General features: G+C 35.9%; 1 protein-coding gene across 1 annotated transcript in view; it reads right to left on the bottom strand.

Moving 5' to 3' along the window:
* ANO3 (anoctamin 3) overlaps positions 1-19726 on the bottom strand; it is a 266818-nt gene extending 247092 nt beyond the window's left edge. Inside the window, exon 1 of the mRNA XM_058546154.1 lies at positions 19612-19726. Coding sequence (XP_058402137.1) covers positions 19612-19657 — 46 coding nt within the window. The 5' untranslated portion in view covers positions 19658-19726. The remainder of the gene's footprint in view (positions 1-19611) is intronic.
* Positions 19727-20528: the final 802 nt, after the last annotated feature.

Raw genomic sequence — 20528 nt, 5'->3', positions numbered from 1 at the left:
TTATTAGGCATTCAAAAAACCAGAAAAATTTGAAACATAATGACAAAATAATTCAATTAATCAAAATTAACCCAGAACATGATAGAATTAGCAAAAAGGACATTAAAATAGTTATTATAACTTTATCCCATATGTTCATGAAGCTAAGTAGAGGCATGGAATAATTTTAAAAAAGACCCAAATTGAACTTCTAGGGATGAAACCAAAATTGTGTAAAAAAAAACTTATACTGGACAGGATTAACAACAGTTATGGAAGGAAGAAGACATTAGTGAATTTGAACTTGTAGCAATAGAAACAATCCAAAATTAAATGCAGATAGAAGTTTTTTTAAAATGAAGAAAACATGAGTGAATTGTGGGACAACTTTATATAGCTTAGTATCTGTGTAATTGGAGACCACAAAAGGGAAGGGGGTATATGTGAAAAAATAGTGGCTAAATATTTTTCCAAATTTGGTGAAAGCTGTAAATCCACCTATCTAAGAAGTTCAACAAACCACAAAGAAAAGAGTGTAAAAAATTACAACAAAAATACATATACCATGCATGTAAGTCAAAGGAAGTAATATTGTTGTGATGTTGATTCTCCCCAATTGATCTGTAAATTAAATGTAATCCCAATCAAAATTCCAACAGGCTTACAAAGGTGGAAACTGGCAAACTTATTTCAAGCTTCATAGGGGAATGCAAATAACGTAGAATAGCTAAAGGAACATTGAAAAAAGAACAAATACGGAGGAGTAATGGTAACTGGATTTCAATATTTATTATAAAGCTACAGGAATCAAGACAGTGTGAAATTGGTGTAAAGATTGACAAGTAGAGCAATGGAACAGAAATAGCCCAGTAACAGATGCACATACATGGATAACTGCCACATATGGCAATTCAGAGGAAAAAGGATATTCTTCTCCATAAACGATGTTGGAAGAATTGAATATTCATATGAAAAACAAACACTGATCTACACATTATACCATAAAACATTTATGCAAAATGGATCACAGACATAACTGTTATACCTACCTAACACTACAAAAACTTCTAGAAAGAAACATAAAAGGAAACATTTATGACACTGAATTAGGCAAATATATTTTAAATATGATACCAAAAGCATGATCCATAAAAGAAAAAAAATTGATAAATTCTACTTCATCAAAATTAAAAACATCTGCTTTACACAATATTCTGTTAAGAGGATGAAAAGACAAATCACAGACTGGGAGAAAAGATTTGCAAATCTTATATCTAATAAAGAAATTGTATCTATAATATATAATGAACAGTCAATACAAAAAAACAAATAACCCAATTTTTAAAATGTGCAAAAGATTGGAAAGATACATTACTAGGGAAGATATATGGATGGCAAATAAGTATATGAAAAAATGCTCAACATAACGAGTCATTACGGAAATGCAAATTAAAACCACAATGGGATACGACTACTATGCACCTATTAGAATGATTACAATTAAAAAGTGTTGTTGAATTTAGGGAGGAATTGGAACTCCCATACACTGATAGTGGGAATGTAAAATGACAGAAGCATGTTGGAAAACAGTTGAACAGTTTCTTAAAAAGTTAAAAATATGCCTATAGTATGATCCAGCCATTCAACTCTTCCATATTTAACTCAGTGATAACATATGTCCACACAAAGACTTGTACTCAATATTCATAGCAGCTTTATTTGTAATAGCTGCCAAACTGAAAACAACTCGAACGACCATCAACTCGTATATCCATATGTGATTAGCTGAATGACCCACATCCTCTTCCCGTTAACTGTGAATGCAAACTTATATGGTGAAAAGGACTTTGTAGGTGTGATTAAGTTAAGGATTTTAAGGTGGAAGAATTATCCTGGATTATCCAAGTAGGCCATAAATATAATCCCAAATATCCTTAGAAACCAGAGGAGGGAAATTTGACTACAGAAGAGAGGGCCACGTGGTGACAGAATCAGGAACTGTAGTTAAGCAACTTGAAGATGGAGGAAGGGGCCACAAGCCAAATACAGGCAGCTACAAGAAGCAGAAAAGGCGAGGAAAGGGATTCTCCCCTTGGAATCTCCAAAACAGATTAGTGCTGCCCACAACTTGACTTTACTGCAATGCAACTAATTTTGGGTTTCTACCTCCAGAAATGTAAAAGAATAAATTCGTGTTGTTTAAGCCACTAAATTCATGGTAATTTGTTACAGCAGCAATAGGAAATGAACACACCATATGATGGAATACTAATCAGTAATAAAAGGAATAAGCTATTGATATACACAACACAAATTAAAATAAAAATCATTATGCTGAGTGAAATAAAAGAATAGAAAAGAGTATATACTGTATTACGCCATTTACACAAAATTCTAGAAAATGCAAAGTGACTGGTAGTAACAGAAAGCATACCAGTGGTTGTTTGGGGACATGAAGGACAGGTTGGTGTAGGAAGGGGGTGTTATACAGGCGCAGGAGGAGACTTTTAGGGGTGAACTATATTTTTATTATATTGATTGTGGTTTTGGTTTCATGGGTCAACACGTGTCGAAAGCTATCAAATTGTATACTTTATGTGCAGTTTAAAATATGTCAATTATACTTCAATAAAGCTTTTAAAATTAAAAATATATGTGTATGGGGGTGTATGTATGCATATAGAGATAAATATATATACATACATATGTATGAGTATACACACACACACATACATATATGAATGGAACCAAAACAAAAAGACAAACAGATGAAAAATAGGAGAGAATAGAACAGAAAATTTGAGAAACAAACCACAAGTTCCAACATTTATCTTACAGTAGCTTGAGAAAAAGAGAATGGATAAAATTAAAAATTAGAGAACTGTTAGAGATAATATAGGAAAACTTCCCAGAATTAAAGGGTATCACTTTATAGATTGAAAGAAGGAGCTCACTAAGTAACCAGCATAGTGAATAATGAGAACCATTCCAGAACTCAGCATTGTGAAATTTCAGAATACCAAGTTATAGAGAAGATCCTAAAAGCTTAGAAGAGTTAGTATGGCAGAGGAAGGAGTATTGCGAGGAAAAACAAAAGACAACAAATACAAAGTCACAAAAGAGATCTGGATCCAGAACGATATCAGGCTATGTGAAAGCAGAATTGTGTTTTGGAAGTCAGCAGCAGAATAATGCCATGAAAGTTTTGAGAGGAAATAATATCCATCTTAGAATTCTTTATCCAGCCAAATAGCCGATCAATGTTTCCCGTAAAAAAAAAGACATTTTATGATATGCAAAGGCTCAAAAAATTAACTCCTCAAACACCCTTTCTTAGGAAGCTACTAGAAAATGTCTTAGTAATATAAGGCAGCAAATCAAAAAAGTGAAAGACATGAGATCAAGAAGAGATCTAATATAAGAAAATTGGAAAGTCCCAGTATGACAGATCTGCACCAATCCAAAAGCTAAGAATTCCTCATTGGGCAGAAGACAGGTAAGATCGAGAAGCATCTCAGGAGAAAATAAAGTTATAATTTCATGTATTTGAGTATAAGGAAAAATAATTGTTAGGCTTTTGATAAATTATTTTTGAACATTAAAAAAATTATGAAAGAGTTACAATGAAAATAGCAAATGAAAAAATAAGGCAGTTTTTCAAGAAAACAAAGAAGAAATCTTACCACAAAGGAAATTAATCATAGTATACTACTTGACTACCATTTGACTAAGCACTAAACAATTTTAATATTAAAAAATATATACATTAACTATTGATTTAACCAAAATTGATGCTGCTTTATTGGGAAAATAAGGAAAGAGGGATTGTGGTGGTGGTGTAGTGATGGAAAGTTAAATTTCAACCAACTCAACAGGAAATCAATAGATGCCATCTAAATTTAACAAATAATAAATTGTATCCTAAGTATATAATTTAGAAATATGGAGGAAAGTACAAGAACAAACAATAGTAAGAGCTAAAGAGGTTGTTTCTGGGAATAGGGCCTGGGGAGTGCAAGGGAGAGGGACAGGATATTCCCAGGGTTTTTTTAAAGTCTTTTTGACTATTCCACTATTTTTTTAAACCATGCACACATATTACTTTAATTTTTAAAAGGTGTTTTAATAAGAAACCAGCAACTGTTGTCTTACAATAACTCCTAAATAATGTAACTCTGCATAAACCTCTCTTCACATGCTGAATCATTTATTTTTAGCAAAATATGCTTTAAGGTCAAAAAGGAAAAATAACTAAATAAAATATTTTTAATAGAGGTCTGGTTTTCATCACTCTTCCATACCAATTTTTTCAAAAATAAAAAATGAAAAAAATTAATATCTACTTTGTGTTAGGCAATGATTTCAATTTTGGCAATAAAAATCAATAAGAAACTGTTTTAAACAGATTATAGTTTATCGGTGGGTGGTAGTGGTAGCAAGAAAACAGAAAATCAGAATTCACTGTGATTATTCTCAAGGAAGTGGGGAGGGTAGCTGGGTTTAGTTCTCAAGAAATTTCAGAACTGGGATAGTTTCCAAGTTTATAGAAAAACTTCTTGGATGGACAAATGTAATCAAGATAATGAAGAGGGGAAGGTGTGAATGATCTAATATTTACTGAACAGCAGGCACAGGCCACCAGACCCAAGTACGATTTAAAACAGAATATATACCTTCCAAATCAGTGAAGAAGTTGAAAACCAACAAACTAAGTTTACCGAAGCAAAGACAGAAAGCAAAGGAAACGGTAAAGAAACATAAAATCCATGGAGCATTAAAATAAAATAAAAAAGGGGCAAGCAGGTCCATTTTGACAAAGAGAATTCATATATTGGTAAAGTTCTTCAATTAAATTTCCAAGAAGAGAATTCTGGGTAAGTTACTTTTAAAGGATAAGCATCTAATTCCCTCTATTTGAAATTCCAAATGAAATGATCAAAGAGATGAGAGAGAGGGAGAGAGAGAGAGAGTAAATGAATGAATCCTCACTCCTACCTCAATGCTAGAAACTAAGAGTTATGGAATAGACAAAGCCCGGTTGAGACGTCCAGTCATCTTTGTTGCTATTGCTGAAAGAAAGTTGTAATATCCCTTGATTGGAAAGTAAGGACCAGTGGACAGGGCAGGCTAAGAGCCTCTCCCGCATCCCTTCATCTCTAGGTATTAACAACTAAGAAACAACAGACCAGGGCAAGTGTGTCCATCCCAAACAGAAACCGAAATTTACACAATGTTATAAACCAATGTGACCTCAATAAAATAATTAAAATTAAAAAATAAAAAAAAAATAAAACAATTGGAAGGGGAGTTTTTCATTGATCCTACTGTATCCTTAATACAGTAGGAAATAGAAACAGGAATGAATTAGACAAAAATATACAATTTGCCTCAAGTAGAAACCAGGCCAAAAAAAAAAACAATTTTGTTAGTAAATGTGTACAGAGGCATAACTGACTGAACAAACACTTTTAAAAAATGGCACATGAAGAGCTTGCCCAAAGACCCACTTCTCCAAGTCATTTCAAGATTCTAGGTCACTGAACCGGCAAATGAACTGAGAGCAAACAGTCATCCACATTCAGATATACCTGGGGGGTAGTAACAGAGAGCAGTGACTAGGAGAATCTCCTCAAACTGCTTTGGGTGTAATATCTGGCTTATATAGACCTCCCCTTCCTCAAAGATGAGAATTAGAAATTATGTTATAAGACTCAGGAAAATGTTTCATCTTTTTTTCAATATAAGTGAAAATAATATGTCTCAAAGGTTGCAGAAGAGTAAAACTTTGAACAAAACATGCTGTAATAAATAAAATATAGACAGCATCTTCAATGTCTCCTTAAATAAAAATAGTATTCTCAAAAAAATTGTTACAACACATTAAAATGAAAACAGAGCTGGGTAAATTGAAGAAATAATTTAGGGTCACTAATAATTTGTTGGTAGACATTTAAAAAGCTTTTTGAAGAAATAAAGAGCAGAATATACCCATGGAAAAACTGAATCATTCATAGAGAAGACAATCTTAAACAGCCCTACCAGAATGTAGAAAAAACAGGACAGAAATGATGACAATAATAAGAAAGAAGATAAACTGATTTGGAAGGTGTATGTCCCTGAGTTTATACAATTAATTATGATAGTTGAACAAAGAAGCAAGAATCAGAAATAATAATTAAAGCATTGCTACATTAAATTCTCTGGGCTGAAAAAAGATACACTCTGGAGCTCAAAAGGGCTCCCCATATACCAGGCAAAAACAATAGAAAGAGATTCAATACTCAGACATAAGTGTTGGAAATCTGAATCTCATAGATGAGAAAATCTACAAGAATTTGCGAAGAAAAGAGCAGCTCACCCTAAATAAAGAAAACATTGGCCTGAATTTAGATTTCTCTTTCATAGTACTGAATTATGTAAGATTATGGAGAAGTTATAATATTTAGGGAAAATTATTCCTAAGGTCAAGAAGGACTTGATATATCTGATATATCATCAGATTATCTGTGTGTTTTCTGAAAAAAAATATCCACGAAGTTGTATTCTTCAACTGAGAGATCAATAAAAATATATATAACTAAAAAAAATGATAACTTGAAAAAAAATATTGAACATGGATGCACCTAAACATAAAATTAAGCCTACAAAATGATAAACTAGAAAATCAGAATCCAACTATTAAAAAAATTGTAGAATGTTTTAACAGGCATACTTTTAAAAGGTAATAATTTTAATTTTTTTCAAATTTCCTACAGTGATCATGTGTTAAGTGAAAATTAGAAAACAACAAAAAACTTTCATTTAGGCCATGTGCAACTATAACTGCACAAATAGAGTTTCCACTGGGCAGCCTATTTAGAATTGGTGAGTGGCTGGAGTTGATAACCAGTCCTAGACCAGGAAGCCACAGGTCTACACTTATGCAGGACCCACCACACCACTCTGATGTTGATGGGTCATCTCTTGCTGACTCGTCACACTCATGCCTCCTAAAGGAGAATGGACACGGCTTTTACTCTTACCCATAGTCCTCCTAAAGAAGTCTGAAAATTGGGGTCTTGGTATCAACAGTGGACCAGCTTCTAAACTTTGGTTTTCTTTTGCAGGTTTCTCCACACAGGTCTGTCTGTCGTTTTTTTTCCCTCTATCCCTCATCCCCTCTCTCCCCTCCTCCTCCCCCCTCCACTCCCTGTTTCTTTCAGATTCATCAGGTTCTAAGGCGAAGTGGGCACTGCCAGAAGAATATCTCTGCTCCACTAAGAAAGGGGGTCACTGTGCTTAACTATTAGTTTCTGCTATCAGGACTCTTCCTAACACTAAGGAAGATTCCTTCTTCACTGACTTCTTAGTTCGTTTAAAACAATTCTCATTTCTCACATGGTTTATATCAGTGAGTAAGAGTTCCTGCTGATTAGTATCATTTACAAGGGCAAACTGAGAAATGCTAGTTAAAAACAACAATAATTCCATGTACTTGAGGTGTGTGTGAGTATTGCGTGATCCTTATATTTTTGAGTTGTTAAACACTTATAAACCGCTGTGCAGTGTAAGACATTATTAGAACAACTATGCATTACCATTTTTAATTTTAATTTCAATAAGTATGTCACAGAAGGAATATCTAAACTTGGATTTTAAATTTTGAATGTTATTTTAAAGCTCAGCTTCAAGAGTCACACTCTAAGTTACGTTAAGGTAATTCTGTAAATGTAGTACTAAAATGATGCACAGATTAAGGATTAATAATTTATCTAAGTTAATCAACTAAATAACATTTCTTATTAACACAAGAATCCACTATAGCAATAAGAAACTCATGACTTCCTTTCAAAAAGTCTTATAAACCTCTCTGCTTACATTACAATCACAGGGCCTCCTTGGTAACAAGTTTTGATACGGAGCCAAAGAAACAAAAGCTTGATAATTTCATAAAAGCAACCATACGCTTCTCTAAAAGCCATCTCCTCATCTCGGGTCAGGGCTCCTTCTCCACCACACGTCACCCGGTGTGCACCCTATCAGCATCCTCATCAGACCTCACTCACCTATGTTTGCCCAGCTGTCTCCCCAGAAGAATGTCAGATTGTGGAGAGGAAAGGTCCCTTCTGATTTTTTCTCCAAATCTTTTTTTTTTTTATAATTTTATTTATTTATTTATTTTTCCCCCAAAGCCCCAGTAGATAGCTGTATGTCATAGTTGCACATCCTTCTAGTTGCTGTATGTGGGATGCCTCAGCATGGCCGGAGAAGCGGTGCGTCGGTGCATGCCCGGGATCCGAATCCCGGCTGCCAGCAGTGGAGCGCGCACACTCAACCGCTAAGCCACAGGCCGGCCCTCTAAATCTCTTGTATCTTCCACAAAGCCTAATAAAATTTACTGAATGAACAGATGAATGAAAATATGGATAAATGAGTGACTTTGTTATATCTTAAAATTCATTCAAAACACGGTCTTCAGGAACTCAGAGGAGTTAACCATAAATATATGACAAGTACAAGTTAGGTCAAAAGTTTTATTCAGTGCTGGTTATTCTTATTATTGTGACCCACTTAGGGACAGGTATGAATTGGTCATCTTTGTGACACTTAAGCTTAACTCAGCTTATAGATTCTAAACTTTAGAATACAGAACACGGTAAGAGTTTCATTACTATCTTATAAAATAAATCCCTTTTAGATTCTTAAGCTAGGCCTCTAAGAGGGTGACAATAAAGATGTCTCAGAGATTCCTGAAGGACTGTCACATGCCTTTCACAGTATTAGAGGTTTAATGTATCTAACCCTTACTCTTTACACCTAAGAAAATGACTTTCTACTTGACCAAAAAAAAAAAAATCAGTAGTATTATGATTATTATAAGTCATGCTTAATTATTTGGTTATATCATATCTCATTTCATAAATATTTAAGGTACAATACATTTAAGTAGTGATGATTTGGGATTTACGTTTGTTTCAGGATCAGGAATGGAATAAAATGAGGAGGAAAGAGACAAAAATATTATTGCAAACTAAGCCATATTTTAAAATAAATGGAGAAAGAAGACACAGGATTAAAGATGAAATGAGTGATATTTTTTGAGGGGGATATTATTGAGCTGGGAGAGCATTTACACCTTTTTTCTGCATCTCTGCAAATGGTACTCAATGAGAAGGGCTAGAGAGGACTAATGATCAATCATAATGAGGGTCTTTTGGCCCAGGACCCATTTCTTGCTCCCTGAACACATGGTATTGTACAAAGTGTTGTACAATCTACCAGTTTTCAAGTAAACCAGAAGATACCTGGACTTTCAAGATATAAAGCAAGCAATACATGGATTATTTTCATAACTACATCATAAAATGCAATTCCAAACTTTTTTTGTTTTGCTCTGATTCCTCTTTTTTGCCCCCTTTTGTCTTTACCTCTTTCCTCCCACAACTACTAATAAAAAGTAGAAAAATGTGCCACCTTGTCCTTAAGAGATTGATAAAGACAGGACAAATTTCAGTAGGAGAACGTAAAGAAGTGATGTTGACTAGTTTTCACCATGGGAATAGGTGGAGATGAATTCCTGTCTTGATAAGTTTGACAAAAAGATTTCATTTCCACATGAAGTCTGTCCTAAGAATGCCATGTGAAGAAGTATTCTGAAGTCTGGTTTGACTTGGACAAAAGAGGAGCATGATCATTTGGAACACAGATACTTGCCTTCTCTGCTCCATAGCATCAAGACTGCATTGGTGTCTGCTAGATAACCAATAAACATCTGTTGTTTATTCATCATCATTGGATTCATATTTTCGATGATCAAGGAAGGTTAACTTCAATATAGTTAAATATTTATTGACTGCCAATTCTATGGTAGGCACTTAACTAGTCAGTAGGAATTGTCTTAACTGCTTCACATTTATCACCATATTTCATGCTGAAAGCAACCATATGAAGTCGGTGTTATTTTATAGATGAAAGAGTCAAGATTTAGATAATTTTTAAAGTTGTCAGGATGAAACTGACAGGTAGTAAGTGATAGAGTAAGAATTTGAAGCTTCTGTATGCAACTACTACCTTATAAGAATTAGATACTTTGAAATTTTATTAAAAATACTTCCAAAATGTTAATATGGGCAGTGCATTTTGGATTTCAATGCTGGATCAGCTCCCAGGAGTTTGCTCCAAGGACAAGGCTGACTACAGCTTTTCTTAAAGCTGTTTTGTTTGCTTTCAAAATTTTAAGTGATTCCTTGACCACAAGAGCACTTTTATGACTAAAGCTGGTGCCCAAACTGAAGACAGACAGTTATTTCTTCAATAAAATTTATTGGCTAAGAGATAGCTCTATGGTGAAACACCATGAGTATCGGTGGAAAGGAACATAAATTTTAGCAGAGCTTCCTCAGCAGATGTCAAATTTTATTAACTGTTGTGCTTTCAACATCTAGCATAGCGCCTGGAACACAGCAGATATTCAATAAGCATTTTCAGAAACACATAATCATTGGGCTTAGGGTAAGATACATCATGATTCCTGGTCCCCTATCATTTCCCATCCCAGTACATACATCCCAGTACACATAAGGTTAACCCTCAGTGTTTACATCCAGGTAAAATAACATAACAAGCATCAAGTCCAGATTTGAAAGGGTAGGGTGGAGGATATGTGACTAAAGGGATTTGGGTATTCTTGGAGAAGATGGTTTAGAAGAGCATGAGATTGGAAGGGAAGCTTTCTGAGATGCTTAGAAAATCTGCATAGATTGTGGCCATCCTATAAAAACTGAGACATAAACTGTAACAGAAATTCTGAAAGATTCTTCGTTGATCTCCCTGTTGCACCTTGTGACTGACGGAATTTCCTAAGAGCCCATAATCCCTCCACTTTGCATAACATACAAAGATCATATCCTGGAGTATTCACCATAACTATTTACCAATTAACTGTTATTCCTAATCCAATTTTTTCAGGGTGACTTATGGCAGAAACAAGCTAATCTTCCTAAACATAATATGTCTCATGGTGCACTAGCAAGTCCATGGAATTTTTCCCAGGTTTGCCATGCATTAACTATGTGGCCATGCGCAACTTACTTAATTTCTCAGTCTGTTTCCTTATCTCTAAAACAGATTTTTGCCTCAGTGTTAATATAAGAATTTTGTGATAGAACATGTATACAATGGCCAGCACATTGACAGACACACAGTAGGCGCCGAACTATTATCAGCTCCTTTCACCTACCTTGATAAAACTTTTATCCTGGTTTAGAAAACAAGTTATGCGGTCACACTGCTGGTTCAAAGTCCAGGTCTGCTAAACAGTCGTCTTATATTACTGGGAAAATTATTTGTTACGCTGTGCCTCAATTTCCTTATCTTTAAAATAGAACTGATCGTACCTTCTTTGATGGGTTTTCATGAGAATTAGATGAGTTAATGAACATCAAGCACACCGTGATGAGTTACACACACAAAGTTCAATTACAAATCCTCTACGGCTTTAAGACAGGTATTTTTTAAAGTGTTTAGTAAACACTTAATACCATTTTTTCATTTACTGAGAAGAAGAATAGATTTAAATCTGACAAAATAGTCTTGGCAGAAATAAAATTCAAATATATTAAGCTTTATATCTGTTGGGTAATATTCACATTAAGGATTTTTATCTTGGGTGAAGGAAGGAATATCAGATAATTTCAAAGAAAGCCTTGATTGCCACATTTCCAGTTGGCTATGGAAGACCTTTTCAAAACTAGGTCTGAAGCAGAGAAAAGTTCAGAATTTCCCCACCTCTTTTTCACTTTTTAATATCAAATCATCCCATCTTTAAAGATAACGTGGTACTCAAGGACCGTGTAGGTCTCAGATTATACGAGGGAAATTATAGGAATTATGTATTAAACATTACATTTAGACAGAATATACTTATGTATATATTCATTGTTTAGTTATATCATTACAGTGTGTTTTTTAGAGCATATAAAATAAGTTTTATGAAACATGAATTTATATGGAATATATACTAAAGTAACTGCTATCCGTGATTTAAATTCTAGAGTCCTGTTGTCTAAATGGGCATATGTGCCTCCGAGTGGGTGATGTCTTCACAGCTGTTAAGAGTTATGACTAATTTCAAGCTGTTCAATGAGGTGCACACCACCAACTCACTCGTCTTGAAGCAATGTGTGAGAAATAGAGAAGCATCATTCAAAATATCAGTGGCCCAAAGGAGGCATTATATTGAAGACAGTATTGTAAAAGACAGTATTTTCCTTAGTAAAGAAATTTGAATTTACTGTTTTACCTCCAATTTTTTGTCTACTTTCAGTGACTGACATCATAAATCTTTTTGTTTAATATTATAGCAGGCATAAAATATGGTGAAGAGAAAGATGTAATTTGAACCTTATCTAAATAAAATTCTTTTCAGTTGCCATTTTCCATACTTTCATTTCATGAGTCGTATTACTCTATAATTTTTATAAACATAAAAAGAGATCAAAAATTACTAATGTTATATCAGAAATAAATGCAAATGCAGAGATTAACAATATATGTGGATCATTTTTAGATAATTTTGTTTCCTAATTTAAACTCTTGTTACATTGAAATTCATAGATATGCCATGATTCAAAAGAAATTAGCCTAAGTACTGACCTGTAAGGAAAGTGTGTTAAATTAGACTTTTTCTGCTCTATGTTTTGTAGAAACATTTATACTGAGAGCATAAATCATATTGGAATGTCTTAGAACTTTTTAAGATCAGAAAAAGTAGCAAAAAAGGGAGGAGGTAGATTGGTAAATGTCTTATTTTTTTAGTATGCACTATGACAAGCCATGCTCAAAACCACTCTATCAGCCCCAATTTATATGGAAGAAAAAGAGAGATTTAGAGAAGTAAAAATTATGGCAAAGATCATACAATCACAGCAAATCATATAGAAGCATCATTTGAATCAAAGCTGCTTAACTCCTCCACTCAAGTTCTTGACCATTTATCTCTCTGTTGTTATAAGTCCGAGGCCATCTTGCACTGATATGTTCAGTCTGTACTCATGGTAATTTTAGGCAAGTAGTCTGGAAGTATACCACTGGCTGGAAGTATACCACAATGTCTGTGAGCTCTACCAGTTCACAGGTAAAATACATTTTTATGTCTTTTGAATAGGTCTAAACTGAGCTAATGTTAATTAAACTCACTTTACCTAAAAGGAAAAAGAAATTGAATATTTGCAATCAGCTAAACTGTGTGAGAATAATTTGAAACATGAATTGGGAAATGTTGGTGCAACCAAGTGGGTAGTGGTGATTATGTAAGTAAAGAGCAAAAACCTGGTGATGAGCAATGGACAACCTTTAATCTTATTGATTTGGAGTTGGGGTAGGGAGCTACTAGAGTTTCATAAAAACATTAGTTACCGTAGGAGGAACTAACCATACAGAATTGCTATTCCTCATGACATTTCTACCTGCCAGGCAGGTATCTTAGCTCCACCACTCCTAGTTGCGTAGCCTTGAACACTTGCTTAACTTTTCAGTCCTTCAGTTTCCTCATCTATGAAATTACAGTAATAGAAATTTCTCTTTGTGAAGAGTAAGTGGGTTTCTACAAGCAAAACACTTTAAATAGTGTCTGGCAAAGATAAGCATTTAATAATAGCACTTATTATTATTCTGATTTCATAAGTAAGGAAATTGAAACCCATTGAAATTAGTTAGCTTGCCCATGATCGCTCACTATGTAATAGTCTTAAGATTCAAACACACTTCTCTGTGATTCCATATTCCTGCCTCTTATTTCACCCATTATCTTTCTCACAATGACTGTAAATTATGACAGTAAATTAAAAAAAAAAACACAAATCTACCATACAACTTCCCTATACATAAATTAAGGAGAACTATAAACTTTTACCATGTCCTTCATTTTACAGAAGCCATTCTGAGATATTTCATTATGAAAGAATATTCACCAAAGCCCCTTCTTTTGCAAAAAGTTATACAGTAAAAAATAGGAACTAAAATACCTAGAGCAAAGATAAAGAATTGACAGCATTTGAGGTATTTACATGATAGAACAACTGAAGACAAAATCTGAGAGCTTTCTCTACAAGTCTAATAACTCATTTCCTGAAGTGTCCAGTAAATGAGACAAGACAGTAACTCCCATTTAGGAACCTCATCAAACCTTAAAAAGGAAGGATTGGGGATTACAATTAATATTAGAAACACACTAAAGTTACATTTTCATATTACTAAAGGCATGCATACAGCTAAGGTATCTAGAATCTACATAGCCCGTGTCTACTAATAATAGAGAGCATCTATTTACAACTTACTATAGTCCACTTAAATTCATTCTTTTTTTTTTTATTTATTTATTTTCCCCCAAAGCCCCAGTAGATAGTTGTATGTCATAGCTGCACATCCTTCTAGTTGCTGTATGTGGGATGTGGCCTCAGCATGGCAGGACAAGCGGTGCATCAGTGCGCACCCAGGGTCCGAACGCAGGCCGCCAGCAGCGGAGCGAGCACACTTAACGGCTAAGCCACGGGGCCGGCCCAAATTCATTCTTTTTTGAGGAAGATTGGCCCTGCGCTAACATCTGTTGCCAATCTTCCTCTTTTTCTTTTTTCTCCCCACAGCCCCAGTACATAGTTGTGTATCATAGTTGTAGAGTTGTAGCTCATCTATGTGGGACACCGCCTCAGCATGGCTTGATGAGCCATAAGCAGGTCCATGTCCAGCATCCGAACTGGTGAACCCCAGGCCGCCAAAGTGGAACGTGCAAATTTAACCGCTAGGCCACCGGGCCAGCCCCGATAAGTTGATTTATATAATCATCAACCCCCAATATTTTTTTTCAGTAACACCCATGTGAAGAGAATAATGTTAAACCCTAGATTGAAATGAAAATGTCAGCTCTCTACAATCCTCAAGAAATGTGATGTTTTGGATAACTGAACTTCTAGCCAGCTTTAAAACACTCACATTTTTACATTATAATTACTTTGGATGAAATTTCTTTTGAACTTTAATCGCTTCTCTTCATTCCTAAGTACAGAATATGTATTTATCACATAATATACCCTATTTTGCTAATGCAAAGTCATCATTTTAAACATCCATTTTCCTACTTTGAAGTAACACAGTAACGCCTTTGAGCCACTTGAGCTATGCAGGATTTTTTAAGAAATGGTCCCAGACACATGTGTTTTCTTTTTGGATTGAAATATCTCTATATTCTTTTCATAGTTTGGCTTGCCCTTCCTCAGAGATTATCAATGGGGAACTAGAGCTGTAAATATCTAGGAAAGCCCCTGTGGAAGAAGAGAGAGGGAACGGTGAAAATTAAGAGCAAGAGCAGAAGACCTGCGGGGCTCTCGGTTAGATGAGACACTCCGTCCTTTCTGATGATCCAGGTTGATATTTAGCACCAGCCTGAAAGAAGTATAATTTCTGAAACTAAAATATCTCCTCCAACTTTTTTTTTCCCTATATAGCCAGGAAGTATTTTAACAAGAGACACTGCCTTCCCTTCAGTCATAAATAAAAAAATACACTTTCAAAATACCAGGGAGAGTTAATACATGTGTGAATGCACTTTTGTTAACACATGAACGGCTTCAGATTTTTTTCTGGTTTCACCAAGGTAAAAGTATGGGAAGGTTCTAGACCCTAAGAATATCAGTTGAGAGGGGAAAGGAGGCTTAAACAGTATATATTCAAGATTCTGAAACTAGATATTTTCTCTAAGACTATGCCTTCTGTTAAGGGAGTGTTGCTAAGAGACTTTACAGGTGGGCACCTGCAAGAGGGAAAAAATTTATTTTGAGAAAAAGAGAATGAAAGTGCTTTGCGGTCTGCAAATCCCCATGTAAGCGTAAAGATTATTTTTATGAAACCACTTATTTGAGTAGGAAGTGTTTGATTCTGTGAAATTATTAAAAACACTCTTCATGTTTAACCAAATGTCCTTTAGGATAGTGATGAACCACTTAACAGCTTCAGCTGATTCCATTAAGCTCAAGCCTGTGGGGACAGGCTGTGTTTGGTGTGACCTATGGTCTCCCTGAAAGTCTTACTCGTTGTATTGGTAAATAACAGCCACCAGAAGCCAGAACTAACACTCTCCTTTTCTCACCCACTCTCGTACGACACATGAGAAACAGAGCAAGCCAGGCTGGGAGGCACAGTTGGACTGTCACCAGAAATCCCTGATGATCTGCCAACGAATGTGCTCCTCCAACATGTGCGAAGGCAGAGGCAAACACACACTCCCAGGTGTCTGTAAGCATAACTGACTCCATGTACCCCCGGGGACCTCAGAAATAAACAAACTGCAGATAATGCCCCCTCTTCAGGATTCTCATTATTTACTTCCTAATTTATTAAGCCTTTTAATAAAACAATCTAGAATTTAATTAAAGAGGGATAAAAATTCAAAAATACATGGGGATCTCTTCTTCAGAAAATAAAATTTAACTGACATTGCCAAGAAACAAAATGTCAACATCTTCCTAGAAAAATGCAGAGTTGCCTATAATTCACATAAAGGCTGTGTTTAGCAAACCTGTCAGAACTTCCTAATGTACAAAGTTCTCTGGAGGTTTTTTCAGTAATAACACAGCTAAGCACAGGGCCTGGTATACAGCAAGAGCTTGGTAAACATGGGTTGAGTGGAGAGTGGTTAAATACAATTTATTTGCAATGGAATTCTAAAATTATTAAATGAATTGAACATCTAAATTTACTCTATGGGAGTTTTGGAGAAGTTTTCCTGAGGGATGGCTATATGAGTTGGGTAGCTTACAATTGTAACTCAAGACTATTGTAAGGAATCCTTAGATGGTCTGGAGTCCAGTTCTCCTCAACCAAATCCCAAAGGAATAAAATTGAGCAAGACAAAGGAAAACAAAGAGCGAAAATTGATAAGGGAACCACTAAGTGTTTCTTTTACTCCTAAAGAGTCAACAAAAGATGGATGAGCCTGGGAATAATAATAATAATAACTACTATTATTATTATTCACCATTATTTTTGAGCCCAAATTGTGTGTCAGACAAAGTGCTAGGTACATTAAACACTGCAATGCAACATTACCTTCATTTCACAGAGGTGGTAACTGAGGCTCGGAGAGATTCAAGAATGTAACTTGTAAACAAAATACGTAGGATTAAAATCGAGGGCTGAAAATGAGCATCATAGATTAAATTAATGGATAAATCTGGTTTTACATATAGCATTTCATTTTACAGATAATTTCTCTAGCATCTATATTGATTTGTTGAAAAACACTGAGTAATCTCAGCGACGGAATTTGGATCCAGGATTGATCACTACGTAGTTCTCACATATATGGGAAAGTCTCCATGCTGGCTGAGAGTTTAAACATACACTGCATCTGTATTTGAAGTGACAGTGGAAATTTTTAGTCTTATAATAAGGCTATTTTCTGGATATCTCAGGCTTTTTCTAGGTATTATAAAGCTGAAATCAAAATCAAAGAAAGACATTGATCTCACCTGATTAAAACAAAAATAATCTCCATAAACTGGTTTACTCAGCTAAAGTATTTCCTACAAATGAACTAAAAGCAGGGCTTTCCTCTTCATCTGGTCCAGGAAGAAATCATCTCTGCTTTCACATTGCCACCTGCTCTTCCCACAGAACAGAAGAGAGAGGAAAGGCCACAGGAGTCAGGACTTCAATCTTTCCATACTATATATGAAGCAAAGTCCAAAGAAGTTAAACACTTCGCTCAAGGTTTTTAAGCTAGTTACAAAAGCGAGGTTAGAATTTAGGACTCCAGAGTTCCAGTACAGAATTTTCTCCACTTCAATGTGCAGTTTTCAAGTTAATGTTATGGCGAAAAGCACTCCTAAAACTTTTCTGTTTCATGCCTTCTGGGTCAGAAAGCATCTAGAATATTATTTTGCTTCTTCCTCTTTGAAAAAATAAAATAGCTAATCCTCAGTTTAGTATGTCTTTTCAGAATGCCAATTCAGGGTGAAGCAGCAATGAACCAGAACCACTTTAACGGTGCTTCCTCTCCTAGCCTTCCTCCTCTCCATATTTATCCTTCTTCTAAAGTCGCCTTTTGTACCAAAAAGTAAAGGAAGACTTGAAAATAAATGGCTCATAACGCATCATAAAGGAAACAATACGAAGTGCCAGGACTTGCACAATTGTTTATCACTTTGAGCAAAGACAGTTGGTCCTATAGTTGGCAATTATTTGCTTTTACAAACACAATATGTATCCATACATAATAAGTTGCGTGGGGGTCATTTCAAGTCCCTGGTCCCAGAAATGAGTCACCCATGGCCATTCACCAGAGGATATTAATTGTATGAAGCTAGTACAAAGTTCTCATAATTTTTTTCTTCATTCCAAAAGTTTGTATGGATTTAAAATAATGATTAAAGAGAACACAACTTATTGAAGCAATTTAATTTTCTTTGGAGCATTTAGATTTGAAGTGGAATTGCGTACCAGCCGAAATTTTTGTCTACCCAGGGAGTCTCTCACTCCACTCCCAATTTCAACATATTTTTTAAAGAACCTAGAGAACTTAGACTTTAACAGAGTACGAAATTACAGAATTTGAAGCTCATTCAGTCCAATATTCTGCCTAAAGTGTCCCTGGTGTGTCCATCCAGTTTTTGCTTAAAAAAAAAGTCAAAGACCTACATAGAAACAACTGTTGACAAACAAACAAAAAAATGGATAACATCTGGAGGGAAAAAAGTAGGAATATTTAAGTAAATATTTACTTCACTTTGAATGAGCAAGTTTACCACTCCAGAATTCACAAATCTTAGGTACCATTAAGTCAACTATGGCACAATTACCATTATTAATTCAATAAAACGGCAATTACATTGTTTAATAAATGTTTTTGGACAAACTCCAGAAAACTCGGAATATGCCTAAAAAAATGTGCCCTCTAAAAATCTTTTAAACAAAATAAGGAAGCAGGACCAAAGAGTGAGGATAACTTGGAAAAATTCTTATTTTGACTATGAACATACAGACTCTCATCACTGCATCCAGAGAAAAACTGCAGCCCCTAGAAGAGGGGGGCTACAACGATAACAAACACCTGAAAGCCAGAATCAAGCGTAGGACGAGAGCAAAATTAAGTTTCCCAAGAAAGTTTCAGATCTCCTTCAAGAGGCCAACTTCTGGAACTCTCTAAAAATTCATTCATCCTAAGATTGTGTAAAAGCATCTGCTTTTGTGATATCCGCTTATGTGAAGCTTAGTAGCCATTTGAATCACAGACTGGGGCAAACATGGTCCAATATTTCTGTCTTCAAACCTCAGAGCGCTATTGGGCAGGTTGGACCACCTCTACTAAACTGGATTACTGCAATACATTGAAACAGTCTTCGCAGAAAGATACATTAAATCAAGTCCCCGAAATGACGAATTCAGCTTCTCCCAGGGACCGTTTGGAGGCTCAGAAATCAGACTCATCCCGGGTGCAGAGTGAAGAGGCATTAAAAAAAGAAAGGAACAATTTTTTTTTAACTTCACAGAGTTCTCCACCTCCGCATCGCATTACCTCAAAAGGATGCTCCTACACAACTGCAAGGGCATGCAGGGGGGACGTGACGCCCGCAGGGAGGGGGGACCAAGACTCCAACTGACCTTTTTGCTGTTTAAAGGACTGAATCGAGCCTGAATGGTGGACCATTTTCACTCTGTGCGTCCCCGCCGGGTTAGGAAGCTGTTCGAGAGGGAGGCGGAGGAACAGTAGCCAGACTCTTTGAGAGGCTCCCGGGCTCCTGCAATTCCAGAGCCTCCGCGAGCGCGCTGCAATCCGACGCCTGCTTTAGCCCGCACTCGGCTCCCAGGCTGCGCGCCCGCCGTCGTCATGGCAACGTCGCAGGCGGTCCAGCGTCCGGCTCCCCTTAGCGGCTACTCGCGGAATAATCCGGCGTCTCCGCAGCGTCCAGTGCCGCAGTGTGGGTGGGCGTTACGCGGCGTTTGCAGGTCATGCGAGGGGAGAACTTTTCTTAGCGGCTGTAAATAAATCTGACTAAACCTCTGGAGCGTCTGGTAATTCCCTCTATATCAAGTCTTGAGGCTGGTTATTATATCAGGGCGCAAGCAGTGATTTCCTAAAAGTTGGTCTGTCAACACTGGCATTTACAGAAGGGCAAAGTTGGTCTCTGCTCTGAGAGGAATGCAACGGCAAATGCAGAGATGTTTCGTCTTTCTCAAACTTGAATATGGGACAAATGGATAACCTCCACTCACCCAGTGGAATGGTTTTATACATGTCTAGCACATTACACTTTGAGTTCTCCTCTTGTGCTTCAGCTCTTGAGACCTTGAATCGTATATGATAGTGACGCTGGACATTTATTACCTACTGAGTAATAGATGCTGAAAAAACACTATCCATGATACTTAATTTAATCCTCATAAAAGGCCTAGAAAGTAGATAGAATATTATTATTCTAATATTATAAAAGAAACTGAGGCCCAGAACAACAAGAAGTCTCAAGATCACGTAAACCAACAGCTTACCCGAGAGAGAAAGGCACCTGACACCCAAAGAG

This window comes from Diceros bicornis, chromosome 7 (genome assembly GCF_020826845.1).
Source record: "Diceros bicornis minor isolate mBicDic1 chromosome 7, mDicBic1.mat.cur, whole genome shotgun sequence".
Classification (NCBI taxonomy): Eukaryota; Metazoa; Chordata; class Mammalia; order Perissodactyla; family Rhinocerotidae; genus Diceros; species Diceros bicornis.
Note: the sequence above shows the minus strand (reverse complement) of the source record. Positions and strands in the feature narration are given on the sequence as shown.